The sequence below is a fragment of the Bos indicus x Bos taurus genome, chromosome 1 (assembly GCF_003369695.1).
Source record: "Bos indicus x Bos taurus breed Angus x Brahman F1 hybrid chromosome 1, Bos_hybrid_MaternalHap_v2.0, whole genome shotgun sequence".
Classification (NCBI taxonomy): domain Eukaryota; kingdom Metazoa; phylum Chordata; class Mammalia; order Artiodactyla; family Bovidae; genus Bos; species Bos indicus x Bos taurus.
The window spans coordinates 42201267-42228178 of NC_040076.1; the positions used below are offsets into that span (position 1 = coordinate 42201267).

Below are 26912 nucleotides of genomic sequence, written 5' to 3' on the forward strand. Positions count from 1 at the left end.
AACAAGGCCCTGGGATTTGTGCTGGGGCTTTTGGAGTTAGGTTTTTCATTTTATACATGCTACTGCTGCTAAGTCGCTTCAGTCATGTCTGACTCTGTGTGACCCTATAGACAGCAGCTCACCAGGCTCCGCCATCCCTGGGATTCTCCAAGCAAGAACACTGGAGTGGGTTGCCATTTCCTTCTCCAAAGCGTGAAAGTGAAAAGTGAAAGTGAAGTCACCTAGTCATGTCTGACTCTTTGTGACCCCATGGACCACAGCCTACCAGGCTCCTCCATCCATGGGATTTTCCAGGCAAGAGTACTGGAGTGGGGTGCCATTGCCTTCTCTGCATTCAATACATAGGAAACAGTAAATTGGGGACAGGAAGAATGGGGGCAGAGAGTTTTGAGGAAAATGGCTGGAAGGAGGGTAAAATTCATTAACACTCTTGATTTAAAACCCCATGCCAATCATTGCTTTGTTCTTAAACAAAGAAACCTAGGACACAATAAAAAAATAGAATATAAAATAAAAACTTTTGTGACAAAAACTGAAAAAAAATCATTATCTGAAGTCCTAGAAGAAAAGAAAACATTAAAGGAAGTTTTTTAGGCAGAAGGAGTATGATACCTAAGAGAATCTTGGTGGTACACAAAAAAATATTACTGAAAATGGTTAAAATGTTCATATAAAAGGCTCTTTCTTATTTTGGATTAATCTAAGATATAACTGAATGCCAAAAAAGAGTAGCAATATATCATACTTTTACAGATAAAATATATGACAATATAGCAAAAAGATTGGAGGGAGAATTTGCAAGTATATTCTTGTTAGATTATTACCCTACAAATATAGTGGTATAATAATATTTGAAGGTAGATGTGATTAAAGTAATATATTGTATATCCTAAGAGAATCACAAAAATAGACAATGTATAAATAATCCAAATAAAGATATAAAATGGAGTAATAAAGTTTCTATACTCCAAAAGCAGGCAAGGAAAGAACAGAAGAATAGAAGATAGAATAGAACAGAGAATAGAAGGATTGACCTGAATCTCCTGCGGCTCTCACGGTGGCAGGTGGATTCTTTACTACTGAGCCACCCGGGAAGCCTCTTGAGAATAACTAGATAGCCTGAATATTTGTACACTTTAAAACATTTTGAATTTTTAGTTAAAAGTTTTCAGAAAAAATCCAAGTACATATATTTTATATAAAACAGATAAGCAGAAATAGCTAAATCATCTTCTAGGAATTTTTTGAGAGAAGTATCCAAATATTCTTTTAGACATTCTAGGGAAAGATATAAGTGCAGGGAAAGGACAGCAAGGTAAAATATATAGCTGTCTGAGCTTTGGTCAAAATAAGACAATATTGTGGCTTACACTAGAGGTCCCAGGAATTTTTCTCTATTAAGCTCAATGTGAATATTGATTTCCAGTACTGGAAGAGATGGAGTCAAAGGTGTGCAAAAGTTAACCCTTGGTGCATAAAGCTGGCCTGCATTGGCCAGACCAAAGCCTGGTGGCCAATTTGGAAATGAGAGTGAAGTGGAGTTGGCCATGTTTGGAAAGAAAATCCAGGGTGAGCTTATTTCTCTAGTCAGGAAGAAAAGATGACTAGACGTTTTTAAAGGGAGCATGCCCAAGAACTACTTAGCATTGCTATTAAAAAAAGAGAGAGACAAATCAGACTGTCATAATCAAAGTCCACAGTCTGAAGTTTAGATACCCCTTAAGCCCATATTTGTGGTCCCATCAGAATCTTGTCATTTCATACATCACATTAACATCTCCTTACTTTGGGAGAAGGACAAAGGTAAATGAAAAGGGAATCAGAGTAGGAATTTAAACTCCTTTCTCTAGAGTTACTACTCCAAACATATTAAACAGGAACAGCAGGTTGCAAAACTGCATAATTTTCTTATCTGTAAACATGCAGATGTATGTGTATTTGTATAATACATGATACAAAAATTTTAAAGATTTATACTAAAATATTAAGAAATCTGTATGCAGGTCAGGAAGTAACAGTTAGAACTGGACATGGAAAAACAGACTGGTTCCAAATAGGAAAAGGAATATGTCAAGGCTGTATATTGTCACCCTGCTTATTTAACTTATATGCAGAGTACATCATGAGAAATGCTGGGCTGGAAGAAACACAAGCTGGAATCAAGATTGCCGGGAGAAATATCAATAACCTCAGATATGAAGATGACACCACCCTTATGGCAGAAAGTGAAGAGGAACTCAAAAGCCTCTTGATGAAAGTGAAAGTGAAGAGTGAAAAAGTTGGCTTAAAGCTCAACATTCAGAAAACGAAGATCATGGCATCCGGTCCCATCACTTCATGGGAAATAGACTGGGAAACAGTGGAAACAGTGTCAGACTTTATTTTTCTGGGCTCCAAAATCACTACAGATGGTGACTGCAGCCATGAAATTAAAAGACGTTTACTCCTTGGAAGGAAAGTTATGTCCAACCTAGATAGCATATTCAAAAGCAGAGACATTACTTTGCCAACAAAGGTCCGTCTAGTCAAGGCTATGGTTTTTCCTGTGGTCATGTATGGATGTGAGAATTGGACTGTAAAGAAGGCTGAGCGCCGAAGAATTGATGCTTTTGAACTGTGATGTTGGAGAAGACTCTTGAGAGTCCCTTGGACTGCAAGGAGATCCAACCAGTCCATTCTGAAGGAGATCAGCCGTGGGATTTCTTTGGAGGGAATGATGCTGAAGCTGAAACTCCAGTACTTTGGCCACCTCATGCGAAGAGTTGACTCATTGGAAAAGACTCTGATGCTGGGAGGAGTTGGGGGCAGGAGGAGAAGGGGATGACAGAGGATGAGATGGCTAGATGGCATCACTGCCTCAATGGATGTGAGTCTGAGTGAACTCCGGGAGTTGGTGATGGACAGAGAGGCCTGGCGTGCTGCGATTCATGGGGTCGCAAAGAGTCGGACACGACTGAGTGACTGAACTGAACTGCTTAGTAGTGTATATTTTTGTGCTGTAGTGTGCTTAGTCGCTCAGGTCGTGTCCGACTCTTTGCAACCCCATGGCCTGTAGCCCACCAGGCTCCTCTGTCCATGGGGATTCTCCAGGCAAGAATACTGTAGTGGGTTGCTCTGCCCTCCTCCAGGGGATTTTCTCAACCCAGGGATGGTACCCAGGTCTCCCGCATTGCAGGCAGATTCTTTACTGTCTGAGCCACCAGGGAAGCCAGTATATATTTATAGATGATTATAAAATATTTTATTTTCCTATGTTTATCAATATTTTCAAATATTTCTGCAATGGACAGCTGTATTTGTGAAATAAAATAATTTCAGAGTGAGTCAATGAAAGATACTGATAACGAGTCTGTCATTGACCAAACTCTATTCAGTTTACTTTGAGTTCTTTTTCAACCAGGCTTGATTTTTGAACTTTCATGTTCATCCCTGAATTGTCCAGTTTTAGCAAGAATCCTGCTAAGTCAGTTTGACCAGTACTGCCCCTACCCTTGATATCTGATCATCCTTGATACATAGTTAGGTTCCTTATCCTCCACCATCCCCCAGGTGAAGTCTGATCACTCTAACCTGCCTTCAGCAATACTGTGAAATAGCTTCAGCCAAAATTCCCCTTATTCCTGATGTTTCCTCTTGGTAATTTTTCACCCACTGCCTCCCTCCCCACTCCTTGGCTGTAAGTACTCACTTGCTTATGCTATATTCAGAGATGAGCTCAACATCTCTCCCCCATTGCATGATCCCATTGAAGTGGTCCCTATATCTATTAAAATGTGCTGTTGCTTAGTTGCTAAGTCATGTCCAACTCTTTGCAACCCTATGGACTGTAGCCTGCCAGGCCCCTCTGTCCATGGGATTCCCCAGGCAAGAATACTGGAGTGGGTTGCCATTTCCTTCTCTAGTGCATCTTCCCAACCCGAGGATTGAACCTATGTCTCCTGCATTGGCAGACGGATTCTTTACTGCTGAGCCACCCAGCCACCCATATATCAACTAAAATATTCTCCCCTTGAATAAGGTCTTCCTTATCAGCTTCAGCAAGTGTCACTAAATTATTTTTTCTTCATAGCATCCAGATTGGAGAAGAAGAAATAAATATATTTTAAACAGATGGTTTTTCTTTACTTCTTTGCCTTTCACTAGCAAAATTCTAAGAAAGCAGAATATGGATTAGTGAGTCTATCAAACAATATGCCTTTTTCCCTCCTATGTTGCCAGCCACATTTGAGTTTCTTTAACCTTTTAGATATAAAACCAAGATGTCACAAATAAGTAAATTAAGTTTTATTATATAATATATAAATGTTCATGGATAATTCTCTCTGTTAATGCACAAAAAGAAAATCTGAACTTGTTACCACCTTGTTCAAACTCCTTCAATAGTCACTCTTTAAGTTGGGCGTAAAGAACAAAGTCCCTTACCTTCCCTCCAAGGCCACATGTTACCTACATGTACCGGCCTCTCTGACCCCACGTGGCTCCTCCTCGCTTCTCTTTTTGTAAACCACATTTGCCATGTTGTGATTGTCCAATTATCTAGGCTCTTTGATAACCTGACAGTCCCTCCAATGATGAAGGCACTGTGGACGGCACCTGTCTACAAGCAATAATCACCTTGCTGCAGATGAATATCCCTAGGCCCCACACAAACCTACTGAAACAAAATCTGCATTTTAACCAGATTTCCAGGAGATTCACAGGCAATAAAGTTTGAAAAGTACTGTCTAGGTCTCCTCCCACTGTGGTCTTTTGTTTTGTTTTTCTTTTGCTTCTCCTCTGAACATTGCTTTGTAAGATTTCTCATCAAATTCCATCTTAAAGCTAGAGGTTAGGTGTGATTCTGGAATGTGAGCTACAGTTAACACGAGGAGGACAACTTGGGGTTTGCCCCTTAATGGAATCTAGAACTTCAGAATCATTAAAATCATATCTGATTAGCTCAGACAACAGGATACTAAGCAGAGCATCAAAATTTATAGATAAATGGAAATTTTCATAAACATATCAGAAGCGTCACCTGTTGTGGAAGGTAATGGCATAAAGTATGATTTTTATTGTGAAAACTGGAGCTATCTACAATGATTGACGTTTATAATTGTAAGGCCTATAATGCTCCATGGGACAACTGTATTTCTCATACATGTCCATGTCCACCATACACAGTAAATGCTTTGTCCTAAAGGAAATCCTTGGGTGGTATCAGGGGAATTTTAGTCCTTCATTCCTCCTTCTTCTGGCAAAAACATACACCTGTATAATTGGTTGACCGTTCTGATCAGAGAAATTAATATCAACTATAATTTCTTGAGCTTGGGAAGTGAAGTATTCAAAATGAATCAGTGTGCAAAGAACTGCCGTCTGTGTTATTGTCATTCTGTGCTGTTGTAGATTTTTCTACTCTAGAAAGCCAAAGTATTGAAAGGATATCTACAATTTCTTGTAATTTATGGGTAAGAGAGCAATGATTTGTATAATAATAGCTATTCTTTGTATAAAAATACTGTTTAATTTATAATCATTTCAGATTGGGTTCAAAAGATGTCCAAGTAGCCAGGTAGAGAAGAAAAATATTAGTGAATTAATTGTGTATTTTTGTGACTAAAAGCTAGATACGTAAAATAGCTCTAAGAATTGTTCCTTTTAAATTAAATGTTTTATTATTTTTTAACTATAAAGATTTTATAAGGTAAATTTTGGTGAGCCAGAAAGTTAAATAATTTAACATTAGGTTTAATGTTTCAGGTCATATGTTTCTTATATAAGAAATCATTTTAATGATTCTGACAAAAAGAATCACTCTGATTAATTAAATGATGATTAAAACTTTTAAGGTAAATCACTTAAACATTAATTCCTCTATTCCTTCACCTACTTATGAGAATAATTTTAATATATATAGTATAGAAATATATATGTACTCAAATACAAATGAAAAATATATATCATATATGTATGTTATAAAATATACATAAATATATGTAAAATGTTTTTACATATGAAAACATATGTAAAACATGTCTTCATATGAAAAATATAAGTAAATCACATATAAGTATGTTATAAAATATATAGACAAAGTTTCTCCATTGTGTTTTCTAGTATTTATGAATTAATAAGTACTTGTGGGATGATTCAATGGTAAAAAATCTACCTGCAATGCAGGAGACACGGGTTCAATCCCTGGGTTGCAAAGATCCCCTGGAGCAGAAAATGGCAACCTGCTCCAGTATTCTAGCATGGAGAATTCTATGGACAGAGGAGCCTGGTGGGCTGCAGTCCATGGGGTTGCAGAGTTGGACATGACCGTGAGGCTGAGCAAGCATGCAAAGTACCCACACACATATTAAATTTGATAATTCTCAATTACTTATTGATTAGGATTGAACGAGGAAGGAAACTTTGTATAAAAACCTACTTAACTGAAATTATTGATGATCATTATATTGCCTGTATTCAAGATCCAGTTTTTTGGCTGTTTTTGATTCCCTCTCAAAACTAAATATCCCACAACTGATAGAGAGTAAAGTGCTCTCAAGTTAAATGAACAGGATTTCTAGATAAGGTCAGTTCTAATCACCCTAATAACAAAGAGAAAGCAATTTTCAATATGGAATTTTCTGACAGTACCAATATATTTATGATCAATACAAAATTTGTAAAATAAAATTTAAAATTAAAGTCTCTTTTTCATACACAAAGTCTATAGGAAAATAAACTTTGAATAAAAATAGGTTTTCAGGACAGATAGCCTCAGGGCACACCAGTTAAAACACTCTCTCCTGAGTCTCTGAACCTTTCTCTTTACAACTTCCCCTCGCTATCCGCAAGTTGAACATTCCTATGAAACCTTTTAAAAGCTGAAATGGCATAAACAGAAGAAGCTATTACCTTAGGACCTAAGATGGACAAAATAAATCAAGATAAAGTACAGATGTTCACAAACACAGTTCAGAGCTATGATGACTTGATGATGAACAGATAAATATAGTTCCCTGAGGAAGGAGCTTGGTGGCATCACTCTGGCTGCTGGGGGTATGTGTTGTCTCTATAATTGCTTGCTGCAAAAGAAATGCTGAGCACTGCTTTTGCCTTTTTATTGGTAATAGCAAAATTCCTCTTCAGATCTCACTCGGTTATTAATATGGTTCTTTCACACAAGAGAAGTGGCAGTAAAGCAAACTTTTGAATAGAGAGGCATACCTGTATTTCCTCTTTGGTCTTTCTTGGATACTGCCTCTCTCAGATACTTCCTTGTCAGCTCTTTGGGTTGTCTTTCCTATACTTATCCATCTATGTCTCTGATATTTTCCATCTATTACCACCTCTCTGCTGTTTTCCTTTCATCAATATATACTGCCTTCCCACTTTTCCTGTTTCTTTTCTCCTCTCAATTCCTTCCTTTCCCATTTTTTGAAAACTTTCATTAAAATGTTCTAGAGAAAAAAGAAAACTCTGTAAGTGTCTAGAAGTACAGAAAAGCCAATGGTTCTCTACCTTTCTTGGGGTACTCCGTACCCTTCCCAGAGAAGGCAATGGCACCCCACTCCAGTACTCTTGCCTGGAAAATCCCATGGATGGAGGAGCCTGGTAGGCTGCAGTCCATGGGGTCATGAAGAGTCGGACACAACTGAGCGACTTCACTTTCACTTTTCACCTTCATGCATTGGAAAAGGAAATGGCAACCCACTCCAGTGTTCTTGCCTGGAGAATCCCAGGGACGGTGGAGCCTGGTGGGCTGCCGTCTATGGGGTCGCACAGAGTCGGACACGACTGAAGCGGCTTAGCAGTAGCAGTCTGTCCTTCATGTAGTTCTCTTTGAGTATCTTTTCTCTCTTGAAGTTCACAACACTCAGCTTTCCAGTTTCCATCCTGCTTTTCGGCTTAGAACTCTTTTCTGGTCTCTCCCTAGTCTTTCTCTGTTGTGAACTAGGACTCTTGGTTACCACAGGAAATGAGTTAATTGAATGGAAATGGCTCCAGCATAGCAATGCAAGAGAGAATGGAGAAATTGGGTGAAAAAACAATCTGGAACAGAAGGAAGGAAGCAAAGGAGCCAATCGACAGCCAAAATCATGTCCCAACACCAGCTCAATGAGACCTGCTGTCACGACTGTTGAATTTGGAATGCCAGCTGACACAATGCCACGGCCATGGATGCAGGATGCATTTGCTGGAGTCTTGATATTGCTCTTTACAACCAATATTCTCTTTTGTTCCTGTACCTTTTCTCTTTTATTTCCATATTCTAAATGGAAGTTTTGTGGATTTGGTTTGCCAAATCTAGATCAAGTTCCCTCACTCTGTGTGCAACAGGAATGGAAAAGTCAGATTCTAGCTCTGTTGGCTTCTATTTTAAAATTAAAATTAAGTTTTACACATAGTTGGTTTACAATGTTGTGTTAGTTCCTGCTGTACAGCAAAGTGAATCAGTTATACATATACATAGGCATATACCTAGTCTTTTTAAATTCTTTTCCCATATAGGTCATTATGGCCATCATCTTTTGGCTTCTTGAATGGGTGATACCTCTACCAGCCACCAAGACTATGTGGCAGAAAAATAGATCAGATGTTGGCTATCAAATATATGCTGTGTATCCACTGTGCAACCTCTTTAATATAACTTCCTCAAGTTTCTTTCCATGTCCTTCTTTATGCACACTCTTCAATTGATAGGTTATTAATAAATATACTTTCAGCTACTCCCCAAACTCCTAAGACATTACTTATATTAAGGTATAGTAAGAAAGTTATGACCAACCTAGATAGCATATTAAAAAGCAGAGACATTACTTTGCCAACAAAGGTCCATCTAGTCAAGGCTATGGTTTTTCCAGTGGTCATGTATGGATATGAAAGTTGGACTATGAAGAAAGCTGAGCACCGAAGAATTGATGCTTTTGAACTGTGGTACTGGATAAGACTCATGAGAGTCCCTTGGACTGCAAGGAGATCCAACCAGTCCATTCTAAAGGAGATCAGTCCTGGGTGTTCTTTGGAAGGACTGATGCTAAAGCTGAAACTCCAATACTTTGGCCACCTCATGCAAAGAGTTGACTCATTGGAAAAGACTCTGATGCTGGGAGGGGTTGGAGGCAGGAGGAGAAGGGGACAACAGAGGATGAGATGGCTGGATGGCATCACTGACTCGATGGACGTGGGTCTGAGTGAACTCCGGGAGTTGGTGATGGACAGGGAGGCCTGGCGTGCTGTGATTCATGGGGTCGCAAAGAGTTGGACATGATTGAGCGACTGAACTGAACTTAACTGAGGCTCATATTACTAAGTACATCTCCTCTTAATGTTCAGAGGATGCTCGCTCCACAAACTGGCCTCTGCAGCTGAGATCTTGATTTCAATTTTTGATGATTATCTAGTCATCAGGACCTAGTGACTGCACTTTGAATTCTTTTGCATCTATCTCTTTGTCTCTCTCACAACTACCAAAGTTATATTGCCAACGGACTAGGCACTATACATGCATTTGAATCACTTGTGGAGCATTTTTAAAAGTACAGATTATTAGAACTCCATCTTGATCCACTGAATTAATTTCTACAGTAATATCTCACAATATATATCCTGCATAAAAAGCTCCACAAACAATTCTGGTGGATAATCTGGTTAGAAATCCCCTGGACAATAGCAACTTTTTCCTGAAGAGTATCCCTGACCCCAGCTTCTCCTCCATGACATCTATTTTCTGCACTAATGAAAAACTAAATTAAAATACTCTCCAGTGTCTTTCCCTGTCTTGAAAACTTTCACTACATACATATTACCTGAGGCAAAGAGTTCAAGATCCTTCACATGGTATTCAATTTATTTTATAATCCTGCTCCTTTTAAACATCTGTTCCCTTGACTGATAATCCATATCCCAGACTCAGAATTTCCCTACCACAGTCTATCAAGTCCCCACAAATTTAGCAAATAGTTAGAATGTCTCTTTTATGTAAATGTATTAATTTCCGCACATTATTTGAACTGAAATTATTGTACTGACTGGCATCTCTTCAGATCCCCCAAATAGTTTATTATAGTAATATTTTATGAAAGTAAAAGGACATTCTGGTAGAAGTATGATTTATTTTGACTCCACTTTCCAAGCTTTCATTTCATGAAACCATAGTGAATGTTCTTTCTAGATTTTTTGCATTTTATTTCAGGAGACTTCCAGTGAAGATATGGAAAAGGAAAATATAACATTGCTGACAGAGTTTGTTCTCACAGGACTTAAGTATCAACCACAGTGGCAAATCCCCTTGTTCCTGGTATTCTTGGTGGTGTACCTCATCACCACTGTGGGGAACCTTGGACTTACTGCTCTCATCTGGAATGACTCTCAGCTTCACATCCCCATGTACTTATTCCTTGGGAGTTTGGCACTTGTGGATACTTCCATATCATCCACAGTGACTCCCAAGATGCTGGTCAACTTCTTCATCAAAAGCAAGACAATATCTCTCTCTGAATGCATGGTACAATTTTTTTCCTTTACAGTCAGTGCAACCACAGAATGCTTTCTCTTGGCAAGTATGGCATATGATCGCTATGTGGCCATATGCAACCCTTTACTTTATCCAGTGATTATGACGAACAGACTATGCATGCGACTGTTGGTCTCATCATTTGTAGGTGGTGTTCTTCATGCCTTTATTCATATAGGATTTTTATTTAGATTAACCTTCTGCAGTTACAACACAATACACAACTTTCACTGTGATATTATGCCACTGTTCAAAATTTCTTGTACTGATCCTTTTATTAATATTCTTATAGTTTTTATTTTCTCTGGTTCAATACAGGTGTTCACCATTCTGATTGTGCTTATTTCTTATACACTAGTTCTCTTTACAATTTTAAAAAAGAAGTCTGTTCAAGGTATAAGGAAGGCTTTCTCCACCTGTGGAGCCCACCTCCTCTCTGTCTCTTTATACTATGGGCCTCTTCTCTTCATGTATATTCGTCCTGGATCCACACAATCAGATGATTACGATATGATGGACTCTCTCTTTTACACTGTCATAATCCCTTTGTTAAATCCAATTATCTATAGCCTGAGAAATAAGAAAGTCATAGACTCATTGATGAAAATTTTAAGGAGGAATATTTAGGTTTCATAATATCTGTTCTCTTTCCATTAAAACAGTCATAAAACTGCAGATCAGATTTTGTTATGTGTCGACTAGTGTCCAATTTTTTGTAGTTATAACTGTCATTATTTTAATGACCTAAAATGTTAGTTTCTAATAAATTCCTTAAAATGTCTATACTTTTTTCAAAAACACAAAGGAATTTTAATTAGGTGTTCATATAATACTAAAATAACTAAAGCAGAAAACACATGAAAACATTTTACATGCTTGTATGTTCTTCAGTATGGTTTTATAAGTGAATTTATTAAGCATAGTTTAAGCACTAAACTAGTGCTGTACCATTGAAAATTACTTGAGCATGATGTCTTTGATACAATATAGCTGTATGAAAGTGAAAGTGAAAGTCAGTTGTTCAGTTGTGTCTGACTCTGCAACCCCAAGGAATGCAGCCTGTCAGCCTCCCCTGTCCATGGAATTCTCCAGGCAAGAACATTGGAGTGGGTAGCCATTCCCTTCTTCCCTTCTCAAGGGGATCTTCCCAACCCAGAGATCGAACCCAGTTTCCCACATTGCAGGTGGATTCTTTACCGTCTGAGCCAGCAGGGAAGCCCAATATATACAATATAGTTGTATAGCCTGGAGACACATATCACATTTAACTCCGCAGCAGAGGTGGGCTTGTGTTTGAGTGAACAGAGGCAAATCCCAGGAGTTCTGCTAGCCATCAAAAAGTCTTTTACTCCACTTTATTTGAAATATGTTGAATCTCACTTCTTGTGGGGACCGATTCACCAATTTCATCAATTCCAACCTAATCAGGAACACCCTCACAGAAACACCCCCAAATAATGTTTAAGTAGATATCTGGACAGCCCATGGATTAGTTGACACATAAAATTAACAACTACAAGTTCACTTGCTGTCAGCTTAGTGGCCATACACATATCTTAAAATTATAATCTATTTCTAAATAATGATAATAACAAGGAATAATTCCACCTAACATGATACAACTCTGCTGTGTACAACCAAAATGTATTACCTCTTCCCAAGAGTGGAGGTAAAATCTTTGAGTGAGGTTTACTATTCATTTTCTTTGATATCAGGTAATACAATGTCAAATTAACAACACTTAATTATGATAATATAAAGTCAGTACATCTTATGTCTCATGATAAGGGAATAAGAATGGAAAGAAAACAAACACAAGTGTTATACAGACACAAATGTATTCATATAAACTAAGAAGGAAATCTCTTGGCAATTACAATCCTCCTGTCTATAACTGGACGTGTCATTGTTGTTGGTATTTTAACTAACTTCTTTTACTACCCATTCTGTGTTCTCTTTGCCTTCAGCAAGCACCTGACTCAGATGGTCATTGTTTTTCACTTGGTTCAGTTCAGTTCAGTTCAGTTCAGTCACTCAGTCGGGTTCGATTCTTTGCGACTTCATGAATTGTAGCACGCCAGGCCTCCCATCGATTACCAACTCCTGGAGTTCACTCAAACTCACGTCCATTGAGTCAGTGATGCCATCCAGCTCTCTCATCCTTTGTTGTCCCCTTCTCCTCCTGCCCCCAATCTCTCCCAGCAACAGAGTCTTTTCCAAAGAGTCAACTCTTCGCATGAAGTGGCCAAAGTACTGGAGTTTCAGTTTTAGCATCAGTCCTTCCAAAGAACACCCAGGACTGATCTCCTTGAGGATAGACTGGTTGGATCTCCTTGCAGTCCAGGGACTCTCAAGAGTCTTCTCTAACACCACAGTTCAAAAGCTTCAATTCTTCAGCGCTCAGCTTTCTTCACAGTCCAACTCTCACATCCATACATGACCCTGGAAAAACCATAATCTTGACTAGACAGATCTTTGGTGGCAAAGTAATGTCTCTGCTTTTTAATATGTTATCTAGGCTGGTCATAACTTTCCTTTCAAGGAGTAAATGTCTTTTAATTTCATGGCTGTAATCACCATCTTCAGTGATTTTGGAGTCCCCAAAAATAAAGTCTGACACTATTTCCACTGTTTCCCCATCTATTTCCCATGAAGTGATGGGCCTGGATGCCATGATCTGAGTTTTCTGAATGTTGAGCTTTAAGCCAACTTTTTCACTCTCCTCTTTCACTTTCATCAAGAGGCTCTTCAGTTCCACTTCACTTGCTACCATAAGGGTGTTGTCATCTGCATATCTGAGGTTATTGATATTTCTAAGGGCAATCTTGATTCCAGCTTGTGCTTCTTCCAGCCCAGAGTTTCTCATGATGTACTCTGCATATAAGTTAAATAAGCAGGATGACAATATACAGCCTTGATGTACTCCTTTTCCTATTTGGAACCAGTCTGTTGTTCCATGTCCAGTTCTAGCTGTTGCTTCCTGACCTGCATACAGGTTTCTCAAGAGGCAGGTCAGGCAGTCTGGTATTCCCATCTCTTTCAGAACACACAGTCAAATGCTTTGGCATAGTCAATAAAGCAGAAATAGATGTTTTTCTGGAACTCTCTTGCTTTTTCGATGATCCAGCAGATGTTGGCAATTTGATCTCTGGTTCCTCTGCCTTTTCTAAAACCAGCTTGAACATCTGGAAGTTCACAGTTCATGTATTGCTGAAGCCTGGCTGGAGAATTTTGAACATTACTAACGTGTGAGATGAGTGCAATTGTGCGGTAGTTTGAGCATTCTTTTGCATTGTCTTTCTTTGGGATTGGAATGAAAACTGACCTTTTCCAGTCCTGTGGCCACTGCTGAGTTTTCCAAATGGTGAATGATATTCACCACATGAATGTCAACATTCATCAATACCAACATTAATGTCATCAGTACCAACATTCTTCACTTGGTAGAATGACCCAAATTTCTAAAGAGTCTGGGCCATTAGAACTATTGTGTGGTTTGGCCTCAAAGTTTTTCATTGACCATAATCATGAGAATAACAATGCTAAGAGATACCCTAGAGGGTGTTGTGTATTCCAGACATACTTTTTATTACCTTTTTGTGGAGGAGTCCAGTTTCCTCTTGTTACTTGCTATCAATCACCTCACCCAATATAGCAACTCATTTCTTTGTCTCATGATTCAAAGAAATGGAAAGTCAAAGGGCCTGAGTGGTAGTCTACTTTCAGACCAATGGAAGCATTGTTGTCTGTCTTGGTGGAACCAGGCTGTCCTGCTAGAAGTTTTTCCCTTCACCATTGTCCTTCCTGAATTTCACAGAGAGGAGCTGCGTGCCGCAGCTCTCCGCTTTCTGATGGTGCCCGCATACCATGCAGAACCATCTGTAAGTCAGGCCCCAGACTTCTTGGCCAACTAATTATAAGGACACAGGCCCCAGCTGGGACACAGAAGCCTTTGCGGCAGGATTGGAAGCCAATAGCATTGGAACCACTTCTTCAAGTAACTTATTTGTGCCTTCAGGGCCTTTTCTGCTTGATCAAGTATATGCTGTTTCTATTTGATGAAGGAATGCTTCTGTGCACACTGAAATTTATGGTTAGTGGGTCAGATAACATCCAATTTGTCAAGGGAAGCTCCAGTATCATAGCAAATTAGTGGTCCATGGTTAAACATTCATTTTTTTTTTACCAAGGTTAACTATCAGGCCTACAGCTGTTTCTCTACAGTAGAGTAGTTTCCACAGAGGATGGCAGTGCTTTGCTCAAAATTCTAAGGGCTTGCATTTCAATCTCCCTCCAGAGGCTGATTAAAGGCTCCAAGGAGCTGTCACTGCTGATTCCGGCTCCACTGGATCTGCTGGATATGGCCCGAGAGGCAGAACAGCGTGCACAACAGCCTACACACGGTACAAACAAAGCCAAAAGCTCCAAGCTCCACTCAAAACTAGCAATTGGTAACTGGCTGGAATAACACACCCAAATACGGATACTACTGCCTCCACAGTTCACAGAGGCACATTATGTGTTGTGCCTCTCTTGGTTTCAACAAGGGCCAGATGCAACAACTTACCCTTAACCTTAGAAGGTTTTTTTCTGACAAGCTCTGTATCCCTAAAAGTGAAGTTGCTCAGTCATGTCCGACTCTTTGCAACCCTGTGGACTGTAGCCCACCAGGCTCCTCCGTCCATGGGATTCTCCAGGCAAGAATACTGGAGTGGGTTGTCATTTCCTTCTCCAGGGGATCTTCCCGACCCAGGGATCGAACCCCAGTCTCCCACATTGCAGGCAGACGCTTTAACCTCTGAGCCTCCAGGGAAGCCACCAGGTGTCTGTATCACTGGACACCTGCAAATTTCACCGAAACAGAAGACCCCTGAACTGTTATTATATTTATTTCCTACCCCTGTCCTGCAAGTGGCTTCCTAATAAATACTACTTCTTACTCACTAAGACTGATAAGCACACTGTCATCCAGGTAACAGACTAAAATGATATAATATTTACAAATCATACATTTTATAAAAGACTTGTATCCAGAATAGATGAAACAGTCCCAATACTCATAATAAAGACAAATAAAATCAACCTAAAATGGGTAAGATATTTGAACAAACACTCCATCAAAAAAAAGATACAGAGATGTCAAAGAAAGATGCAAAAAGACACTATAAAAATTAGTTACTAGGGAAATGCAAATAAAAGTAAAATAAGTTATTATCAAAATGACTAAAATTGAAAAGACCATCCATACTGGAAGCAGTAATACAGGTATTTGTGCTCAAGGATAGACAACCAAATAAGTTAGGAAGTAATGACCCCAAAATAAAGAAGACAGCATACTGAAGGCAAGTGCTGGTTATGTTGAAGCTACCACTACACATCACATACCCCACTCTATTCCTCTATGCATTTTTCACATGACTCCTCTCTTCTATGATATTTTTCTCCTCTATTTTGGCTTTCGTCAGCAAAATTCTAAGGAAGCAGATCAATAAGTCTATGATGCTGTTTGCTTCCCCTCATCTAGCCATCCAAGTCCCAAGTGGAGATTAAGCATTTTCTTTTGTTACTCAGATGTCACATCAAATTATCAAAAATAAGTAAGTTAACATTTGTTTATCGAATGAATTACACTGACAACTTTGTTAATGCAAAAAAGGAAAATCTGATCATTGTACCACCATTTCAAAATCCCATAAGAGTTTTTCTTTAAATTGGGATATAGAACAAAGTCTCTGACCTGGTCTTCAAGGTCCTGTGTTACCCACATAAGCTGGCCTCCCTGACCCCATTTGGCTTCTCCTTGTATCCCTTTTTTCAGCTATAATAATTTTGACTTGATTTACAAAATGTCAAATTGTCAGTTGAAAAATGGAAAAAAAAGTGAATAATCTGCATATTTTATTTTTGAGGGTAAAATCTGGATGAGCAAAATAGCTCTAAGAACATAATATACTCTTTATTTAATTATCTGGTTAACATATTTTGGTGAACTAGAACTACAAACAAATGAACAATAGTTTAAGGATTTAGGTCATAATGTTTTCTGGATAAGAAATCTTTCTGATAATTGTGTTCAAAATGTTTATTTGATTTAATTACCCGCATTCTCTAAATCACTTAAATAGTAATCTCTATTCTTTCACCCACTTCTGACAATAATTTCGTAATATATACCTGTACACACACAGACAGAAAAATGCAGAAAATGTTTCTCCAGTGCTTTTCTCAGATTTATGACTTAATAAGTACCCACATATCAAATTGAGAGTTTTTTAAAGTTTAGTGATTTGGGATTGAGTGGAACGATGTATACTCATAATAAATGTACATTTAACAACTTCAATTGTTAGCACAGGATATTTATATTGCCTTTATTCAGTTCCAGTCTTTGCTCAATTTTATTTCACTAATAAAACCTGTGGAGACGCAAATGCTGTGCATGTAAACCAGAAGGATTTCTAGAGAAAGTCAGCTCTAATCACAATAATAACAAAGAAAAAACATCTTTTAAAAATGAAAATAACTTTGAGGCAATGCTAGTATATTTATAAACTAAAAGTAAAATTACAATGAAAGTCTCTAATTCATACACAAATTCCATAGGAAAATAAACTCGGAATTTTGAGTAAAAGAAAAAAGAAATGTTTCCCTGTGCTGACAATCTTTGTTGAAACCAGAGTTGATAGATATTTACCCCTCAAACCACTGAGACTTTCCTCTTATCTCATCTTCAGGTCTTCTGTGATACTTCCTTTCTTCATTGCTTGTCTTTCCTACACTTACTGTCTATGCTCCTTAGTCTCTTCCTGTTTTTTGTTTTTCCTTGTTTTCATCCACTCAAATTTCCCATTCCACTTCTCTACCCACTCTCTTCTCAATTCCCTCCTCTCTCTTTTCAAAACTTTCATAATATTGCTGTATAAGGAAAAAATGCATTTGCCTGTGGGTGGTAAACAAATGTCAACTGCTGTCCACATCTTAAATACTTTATTTCATTCTCCTCACTGCTGTGTCACTTGCTTCCCATTCCCTTCTTACTATTCTCTGATCTCAACTCTATCCCCAAATGGAGACTGCTCCCACTAAAAATCTCTTAATTCTCACACTCAGTGACTTCTGTTCACTCCTTATCCTCCCAGAGAAGTTGTTTTGCTTTAGACACCCTATTTTGCTTTGTCCTTCTTGAGTATTTTCCTCTCTTTAAGTTCCCAACACTCAGCTTTCCAATTCCCACCTTCTCTGTTCACTCTGCTCAGCATCCTTTTCTTGTCTTTCCTTTTCTCCTCCTTTGTGAGCCAGAGCTCTTGGTTGCAAGATGAAATGAGTTAACTGAATAAAAACTGGCTTAAACACAGAAATGTTAGGGGAATTGGAGAAATCCACTGGAGAAATTGGCAAGATACAAAGAAAGAAGTCAGACAGTCAATAGCCAAAAACATGTCCCAGCTCTAGCTCAATAAGATCACTTGTCATTGCCGCTGAACTTGAATTCCACGACTCACTATCGATGGCACTGCTATGTGCACAGGATTCATGTTCTGGTTCCTCAGCTGATTTTGCAATCAAAGCAACCAAAATTCTCTTTGTCCCATGTTTGACCTCTGTCTCCCCTCTCCAAATCCCAAATCCAGGGTAAATGAGTTTTTTTGTTTGTTTTTTTTTTTTTTTCCCCAGCTATACCAAGTCCCCTCCCTCTAGGTGCCATGGATGGGAAAGTTAGTTTCCAGAAATTTTGGCTTCTAGAAAGGATGAGAGCTTTAGTCTCCACCAAGACTAATTTGGTAGAAAAGAGAATCAGATGTCATCCATCCAATAAATTATGTATATTCATCTTTAATCTCTTTATATAACTTCTTCAAATTTATTTTCATTCCTTCCATTTTTTACTTTATGCACACTGTTCAACGTATCAGCCATAGTAACTGCTTTCATTCACCTCAATGATACCCAAGTCATTATTTCTATTAAACACTTGTAGAATCACACTGCTATGTTTATCTCACTCAGATGTTCAGAAGATGCCCCTTGCAAAAACTAGCTACTGCATCTGAGTCTTCAGTCTCAGTTTTTAATGAACACCTAATCAGTCACCCAGTGACTCTCTTACTAACCACACCTTCACATTTAATCTGTCACCAAATCTCATTGATTCTATATTCTGATTTATTTTTAATAATTTTATTTACTTATTTATTTTTGGCTGTCCTGGTTCTTTGTTGATGTGTGGGCTTTTCTCTAGTTGCAGAGAGCAGAGGCTGCTCTGTAGTTGCAACTTGTGGGCTTCTCATTGAGGGGGCTTCAGTAGCTGTGGCTCCTGGCCTCAGTAGCTGTGGTTCCCAGGCTCTACAACACAGGCCCAACAGTGGTGGGTCATGGGCTTAGTTACTTGGTGGCACGTGGTATCTCAATTTGTCCCACCCTCTCTTTTCCCTGCTGTGCCCACAAGTCCACTCTCTATGGTATCTTCCTGGCCCAGAGATTGAACCAAGGTTTTCTGCATTGGCAGGTGGATTCTTTACCACTGAGCCACCAGGGAAGCCCTGGTTTATTTTGATCTATGTCTCTGTCAGATGTTCAAGCTGGATTTAGAAAAGGCAGAGGAACCAGAGATCAAATTACCAACATCCATTGTATCATCAAAAAAGCAAGAGAGTTTCAGAAAAACATCTACTTCTGCTTTATTGACTATGCCAAAGCCTTTGATTGTGTGGGTCACAACAAACTGTAGAAAATTCTTAAAGACACGGGAATACCAGACCACCTTCCCTGCCTCCTGAGAAATATGTATGCAGGTCAAGAAGCAACAGTTAGAACTGGACATGGAACAAAAGACTGGTTCCAAATCAGGAAAGGAGTATGTCAAGGCTGTATATTGTCACCCTGATTATTTAATTTATATGCAGAGTACATCATGAGAAATGCTAAACTGGATGAAGCACAAGCTGGAGTGCTTGTTCAAGATTACTGGGAGAAATATCAGTAACCTCAGATATGCAGATGACACCATGCTTATGGCAGAAAGAGAAAAAGAACTAAAGAGCCTCTTGATGAAAGTGGAAGAGAAGAGTGAAAAATTTGGCTTAAAACTCAACATTCAGGAAACTAAGATCATGGCATCCAGTCCCATCACTCTTGGCAAATAGATGGGGAAACAATGGAAACAGTGACAAACTTTATTTTGGGGGGCTCCAAAATCACTTCAGATAGTGATTGCAGCCATGAAATAAAAAGATGCTTGCTCCTTGGAAGAAAAGTTAGGACCAATCTAGACAGCATATTAAAAAGCAGAGACATTATTTTGCCAAGAAAGGTCTGTCTAGTCAAAGCTATGGTTTTTCCAATAGTCATGCATGGATATGAGAGTTGGACTGTAAAGAAGGCTGAGTGCCAAAGAACTGATGCTTTTGAACTGTGGTGTTGGAGAAGACTCTTGAGAGTCACATGGACAACAAGGAGATCCAACCAGTTCATCCTAAGGGAAATCAGTCCTGAATATTCATTGGAAGGACTTATGCTGAAGCTGAAACTCCAATACTTTGGCCACATGATGTGAAAAATTGACTCATTTGCAAAGACCCTGATGCTGGGAAAGATAGAGGGTGGGAGGAGAAGGGGACGACAGAAGATGAGATGGTTGGATGGCCTCACCAACTCAATGGACATGAGTTTGAGTAAGCTCTGGGAGTTGGTGATGGACAGGGAAGCCTGGCATTCTGCAGTCCACTGTGTTGCAAAGAGTTGGACACAACTGGGCTACTGAACTGAACTGAACTGACATCTCTGTCTTCTCCCTCATCACCCCAATCACATCACACATGAACAAGAACTTCACATACTTTTAATCACCTGGGGAGTACTGAAAAATACATGTTATTTGACCACATTCATGATCTTTTGGATCAATTTCTAAAATAGTGTCTCAGACAATATTCTGCATGAAAAATTACCCCAAACAATTTGGACATATAATCTAATTTGGGAATAACTGGACAAGAGTCATAGCTTACTAAAGAGTATTTATGACCCAAGATTCTTCTTCCTACATTCTGTTTTCTGCAACCAAATATTTAATTTCAAAAATAACCATTGATGACACGCCACATCTTAAAAGTTTTCAGTGCTTGCCTAATGATTAATGAATAAAATTGAAGATTATTCTTATGATATTCAATTCACTTGATAACCTAGGCCTTTCCAACATTTTTAAAACCTGCATTTATCTCAAACACACAGAATTTCCATATCTCATTAAATAGTTTCCCCATACATTTGTTCATGTTCAGAATTTCCTTTTTCTAAATAAGTTTATTCCTGTACATATTTTGAACTAAAATAATCACATTTTCCAAATATAACAATTTTCCCCAATACTTTTCTCATATTAAAGTACGAGTAAATAAAATCATATTCAGGCTAGTTTATGGTTTTGTTTATATTAGCCTAACTGTTTTTTTAATCTTCCGATATATAATCTTCTTTTCACATTTATTGCATTGTTTTTCGAGGCCATCTATTAAGGATACGGAAATGAAAAAAGCAACATTGCTGACGGAGTTTTTTCTCACAGGACTTAAGTATCAACCATAGTGGTAAATCCCCTTGTTCTTGTTCTTGGTGATATACTTCATCACCATTGTGGGAAATCTTGGTCTGATTGTTCTCTTCTGCAGTGACCCTAACCTTTACATTCCCGTCTTAATCCTTGGAAAATTGGCCTTTGTTGATGCCTGGATATCCTCCGTAGTGACTCCAAAGATGCTGGTCAACTTCTGTACCAAGAGCAAAATTATCTCTCTCACTGAATGCAAGTTACACATTTTTTCCCCTTGCAATCAGTGTAACCACAGAATGCTTTTTGCTGGCAACAATGGCATATGATTGCTATGTGGCCATAGGTAAACTATTATATTATCCAGTGATTATGACAGATAGACTGTGCATCTGGCTACTAGCTTTGTCATTTTTAGGTGGCCTTTCTCATGCCACACTTGATAACACTTTTTAATTCAAATTAACCTTTTGTAATTCCATCATAGTATAGCACTTTTACTGTGATATTATACCATTGTTTCAGATGTCCTGTACTGACCCTTCCATTAATTTTCTGATAGTATTTATTTTCTCTGGATCAATACATGTATTCACCTTTCTCATGTTCTTGTGTCTTATTTGCTTGTTCTCTTTACAATTTTAAAAAAGAAGTCTGTTGAAGGCGTGAGGAAGACCTTCTCCACCTGTGGCACCCACCTGCTATCTGTCTCTTTGTATTATGTGCCTCTTTTCATGTATGTGTGCCGTGGATCTGCACAAGCAGATGATCAGGATATGATGGATTCTCTATTTTACACTGTTATAATTCCTTTGTTAAATCCAATTATCTACAGATTGAGAAATAAAAAAGTCATAGATTCACTGACAAAAATGTTAAAAAGAAAAGAGTAGATATCATACTAATAAATGTTCTTTTTTCATTAAAACAACACAAAATGTTACAGGTTAGATGTTGTGACATGCTGATTAGTGTTCAAAGTTTTCTACATTTATAATTGTCCTATTATTTTAATAACTTAAGATGTTAGTGCCTAATAAATTCTTTAAAGCATTTGTTCATCTTATTCTAAAATATATAAGGTATTTAATCAATTGTTTATGTCATAGAAAAGTAATTAAAGTAGAAAACAAATGGAAATATTTTATGTTTGAATGTTCTTCAATGTGTGACTTTATAAATGCATTAAGTACTAAGCTAGTGGAGTTCCTCTGAATAGTTTATCATGTATTTGATACTCACACAACTGTAGAGCCTCATATCACATGTAACTCCACAAGTAGGCAGGTTTGTGTTTGAATGAACACAAGTATTCCCAGAATTCTGCCTGCCATCAAAAGGTATTACTTTCTACTTTATCTGACTCATCACAAATCTTTAGTAGGGATGAACTCTCATATCACATAGAGAAATAAACAGAAATTAGAAAATAATGAGGAAAAATGGCATTAGAAGTAAGATATTAAGTCAGAGCTACAGTGTAAAAGATGCCCTTAGCTAGTATGCTTTTTAGAGAAAGGCAAAGAGGCAAGTTGTGTCTCACTGTCTATGATGCTTTCTAAGGACCTTTCTAGCTTTGTTTGTATTTGAAGGTCAGTCTGAAAAACTTCACTAATTTAGAAAACTAACAGATTACAATGATGGTTTAAGTTGGATAGGCATAGAAAAGAAGAAAAAAAAATGGAAAAATAGAAAGAAAATGGTCAATTTTTCTAGAATTAAAAATAGGCAAAAGATTAAGATTTGAAGAACAGTAGTATATTGTTAACAGTTAACAATAACAGTAATTGTTGTTGGAGTGTGTTGTTGACAATGAGGGGCTGTAAATGTATATTTGTTGTTGTCATTGTTCAGGTGCTAAGTCGTATCTGAATCTTTGTGACCCCGTGGACTGAAGCATGCCAGGCTTCCCTGTCCTTCACTATCTCCTAGGCATGTTCACTGAGTTGGTGATGCTATCTAATCATCTCATCCTCTGTTGCCCTCTTCTCCTTTTGCCTTCAATCTTTCCCAGCATCAGGGTCTTTTTCAATGAGTCAGGTCTTCGCATCAAGTGGCCAAAATACTGGAACTTCAGCTTTAGCATTAGTCCTTCCAATGAATAGTCAGGATTGATTTCCTTTAGGATTGACTGGTTTGATCTCCATGCAGTCCAAGGGACTCTCAAGAGTCTTCTCCAGCACCACAATTCAGAAGCATCAATTCTTCGGTGCTCAGCTTCTTTATGGCCAAACTCTGGCATCCAGACATGACTACTGGAAAAACCATAGCTTTGGTTATATGGACCTCTGTCGGCAAAGTGATGTCTCTGCTTTTAAATATGCTGTCTAGGTTTGTCAAGCACCTTTTAATTTCATGGCTTCAGTAATCATGTGCAGTGATTTTGGAGCCCAAGAAAATCAAATCTGTTACTGCTTTTACTTCTTCCCTTTTATTTGCCATAAAGTGATTGTATCAGATGCAATTATCTTAGTTTTCAGAATTTTGAGTTTTAAGCCAGCTTTTCACTCTTCTCTTTTAGCTTCATCAAGAGGCTCTTTAGTCCCTTTTTAGTTTCTGCCATTAGAGTGGTATCATCTACATATCTGAGGTTGTTGCTATTTCTCCAAGCAATCCTGATCCCAGCTTGTGAGTCATCCAGCCTGGCATTTCACATGATGTACTCTGGCTTCTCTGATGGCTCATATGGTAAAGAAACTTCCTGCAATGCAGGAGACCCAAGTTCTATCCCTGGGTTGGGAAGATTCCCTGGAGAAGGGGATGGCTACTGGCTCCAGTATTCTTGTCTGGAGAATTCCATGGACAGAGGGGCCTGGTGGGCTACAGTCTGCAGGGTCACAAAGAGCTGGATATGACTGAGAAATTAACACACACTCTGTGTATAGGTTAAATAAACAGGGTGACAATATATGGTCTTGTTGCACTCCTTTCCCAATTGTGAACCACTCAGTTGTTCCATTTAAGGTTCTAACCATTGCTTTTTGACATGCATACAGGTTTCTCAGAAGAAGGTAAGGTGATCTGGTATTCCCATGTCTTTAAGAATTTTCCACAGTTTGCTGTGATCCACACAGTAAAAGCCTTTCATGTAGTCAATGAAGCAGAAGTAGATGTTTTTCTGGAATTCCTTGCTTTCTCTATGATCCAATGAATGTCAAAGATCAAATAACTTTGAGATGATACAAGGTTATGTAGCTCAGTGAGCGGATGGGAAGAACATGGAAATAAACAAGAATTTGGATGTTTGTGCCTTCAAGTCCTTAAATGTCCATTTTATCCCACTACATACTCTAAGAATAATAAGTTATTCATCTTCAGCTCCACCTTTCTCTTCATCTCACCACTGACTCTATGTATATTCTTTCTGATACCACTGAGACCTTCACCTTCATAACTACATATCTTTTTGATTTACAAAACTCAAGTTACTTTTCCTCCCATTCTGGGGATCCTGTCTTACTTCCCAAACACAGCTGCCAAATTATTCTTTGTATGCAGAACTCGGAGCAAATCATATATTAGACATAAATGTTGTCAGAATATGATTTTTTTAACTTCTGAGAAGATATTAATACCATTTAAATGACACTTATTTGAATGAAATGATTAACAGATTGTCATGATATTTCCTTCTACTTTTCGATATAAAGCAAGAAACTTGCTAAATGTACTGTGAGTATTTGTGTTAACATAGGGTTTTCCAGTTAACAGAACCAATATGATATAAATATATAATTTATATATACATATAGATATCTATATATCTAAATGTTTATCATATAAAGAGTTTTATTATAAGATATTGGCACATATAATTATAGAGACTGAGAATCTGCCCTCTGCAAGCAGGAGACCCAAGGCAATAGATGTTCATAGTTCAAAGGCCCGAGACAGTAGAATCAATGGTATAGATTTCTGTCCGAGTCTGAAATCTTAAGAACCAAAACCATCAAAGACATGAAAGAGCAATGTCTGAGACAAGTAGAGAGAAAATTCAATGATCCACTGCTTTTTTTGCTGTTGTTGTTAAATTAGGGAGAGGCATCTGCTTTACTCAGTCTATTGCTGCTGCTGCTAAGTTGCTTCAGTCGTGTCTGACTCTGTGAGACCCCACAGACAGCAGACCACCAGGCTCCTCCATCCATGGGATTTTCCAGACAAGAGTACTGGAGTGGGGTGCCACTGCCTTCTCTACTCAGTCTACTAACTCCAAACTAATCAGGTCTGGAAACACCCTCACAGACACACATCCATAGGTAATATTTTTCAAGATATCTGGATATCCCATGGCCCAGAGAAGCTGATACATAAAGTGAGCCATCACAAGTTTACCTGTTATCTATTTGGCATCTATACATAATTCCTTACCATATTTAATCTTCAAATAAAGACAACAAGGTCATAATTCTGCCTAACATGATACAACTATGCTGTGTACAACTGAAAATGCACTAAGTCTTTCCCCAGATAAGAAGGTAAAATCCTTAAGTGATGTTTACTCTTCTCCTCAATATCTGGGGACTTAATACTATGATGTCTAATTAACAATGCTTAATTACAATGATATATAGTTAATACATCTTATGTTATGTGACAAGGGATAGGGAATAATAGTGGAAAGAAAACAAATATATTATCTGTATATGTATAAACATACACACACACGTATTCTTACCAAAACAGAAAGAAAATACATACATGCCAGAGTCCAGCTCCAGCAGCCAGGGGATCAGCCTGAAGGGATGAGGTGTTGGCAGGAAACGATATAGCCTCTGACAGGAGGTAGGGGACTACATGTTTATTTCAGGCATCAGGTTCTCTTTTATACTTTTTCAAAAGCATTAGGTCAGATGTTTGACATTTTCAGTTCCCCCTCACCCAGATTATTGTTTCATTGTTGCCCTTCCTGCTTCAGCGATTCTCTCAGAATCCTGTTTACTTGTGATTACATTGTAACTCATGCTTATGTCTGGGCTGCATACCACATTCCTCAGTTTATTTCTTATCTTTCTAAATCCTGCTTGCCCCTAGTATCTGAAGCTCACTATCTCCTAAAAAGGCTTCTAGCTATTCTTAATTATTCCTAAACCAAGCTCAGCAAACTTCCTTTGCCATAAACATATCCCTCACAAACAGGTCTTAGATAATAGTCCTTCCCATGGCCTCAAGCTGTGGCCTACCTGCTCATTCTGGGACATTCTTTGTAAAAATTCTTAAACAAATGTCAATGGTTACTTTATAGATTATTTTCTGGGCACAACTGCAGAAGGCTTTGTGCTTTCTCAAGCTTCTCTCAAGAACAATAAGCATCTTAACATTCTTTCCAACCAACTCAACTGAAGAAAGGAAGAAACAAGTCAGAATCACAAGAGCTAACTCCTTCATCCCAGTCTGTGCCTGCGGAATGAGGCGAGTAGGCTGGGGCCGTGCCTCCATTTTGTCAGTAATGCCTAAGGTGGCTCCTGACACATACAGCAGCATTACTGTCTTCATATCTGTAACTAATGACATGGCATTTAAAACTTTATACATTTATACATTCTTCCACTACCAGTCATATTCCCATTGACTTCAGGAAGTACTGAAGCTAATTATTGCTATTTACCTGGTGGGGTGACACAAATCTAATGACCCAAAGTAGCCTGAGGCATTAGAACTCCTGCCCAACTGGTTTGTTAAAGTTTGCCACCGAGCTTAATCATAGGAAAGAACCTCTAAGAGAGGTGCTATAAAATTTTTTATAAGAGCAATAATAATTTAAAAGAAATTTCAATATCTAATATGATCTAAAATCTTAAAATCTAGTATCATTTCTATCATTTAGTCTTATTGTTTTGATTTCCATTTTTATGTTTTATAATATGCATAATATTT

At 38.1% G+C, this 26912-nt stretch overlaps 1 protein-coding gene and 1 pseudogene across 1 annotated transcript; both read left to right on the forward strand.

The window, feature by feature from the left end:
- The first annotated feature begins 10165 nt into the window (after positions 1–10165).
- Positions 10166–11116, forward strand: LOC113898599 (olfactory receptor 5H2-like). The gene has a single exon (XM_027551903.1). It carries the CDS (start codon positions 10187–10189, stop codon positions 11114–11116), a length of 930 nt encoding a protein of 309 aa, XP_027407704.1. The 5' UTR covers positions 10166–10186.
- A 1015-nt stretch (positions 11117–12131) lies between these two features.
- Positions 12132–21931, forward strand: LOC113897585 (annotated as a pseudogene).
- The last annotated feature ends 4981 nt before the right edge of the window (positions 21932–26912 follow it).

What these genes read in the sequence shown, in the direction of transcription:
- LOC113898599 (XM_027551903.1), top strand. Translation starts at nt 10,187, where the DNA reads ATGGAAAAGGAAAATATAACATTGCTGACAGAGTTTGTTCTCACAGGA.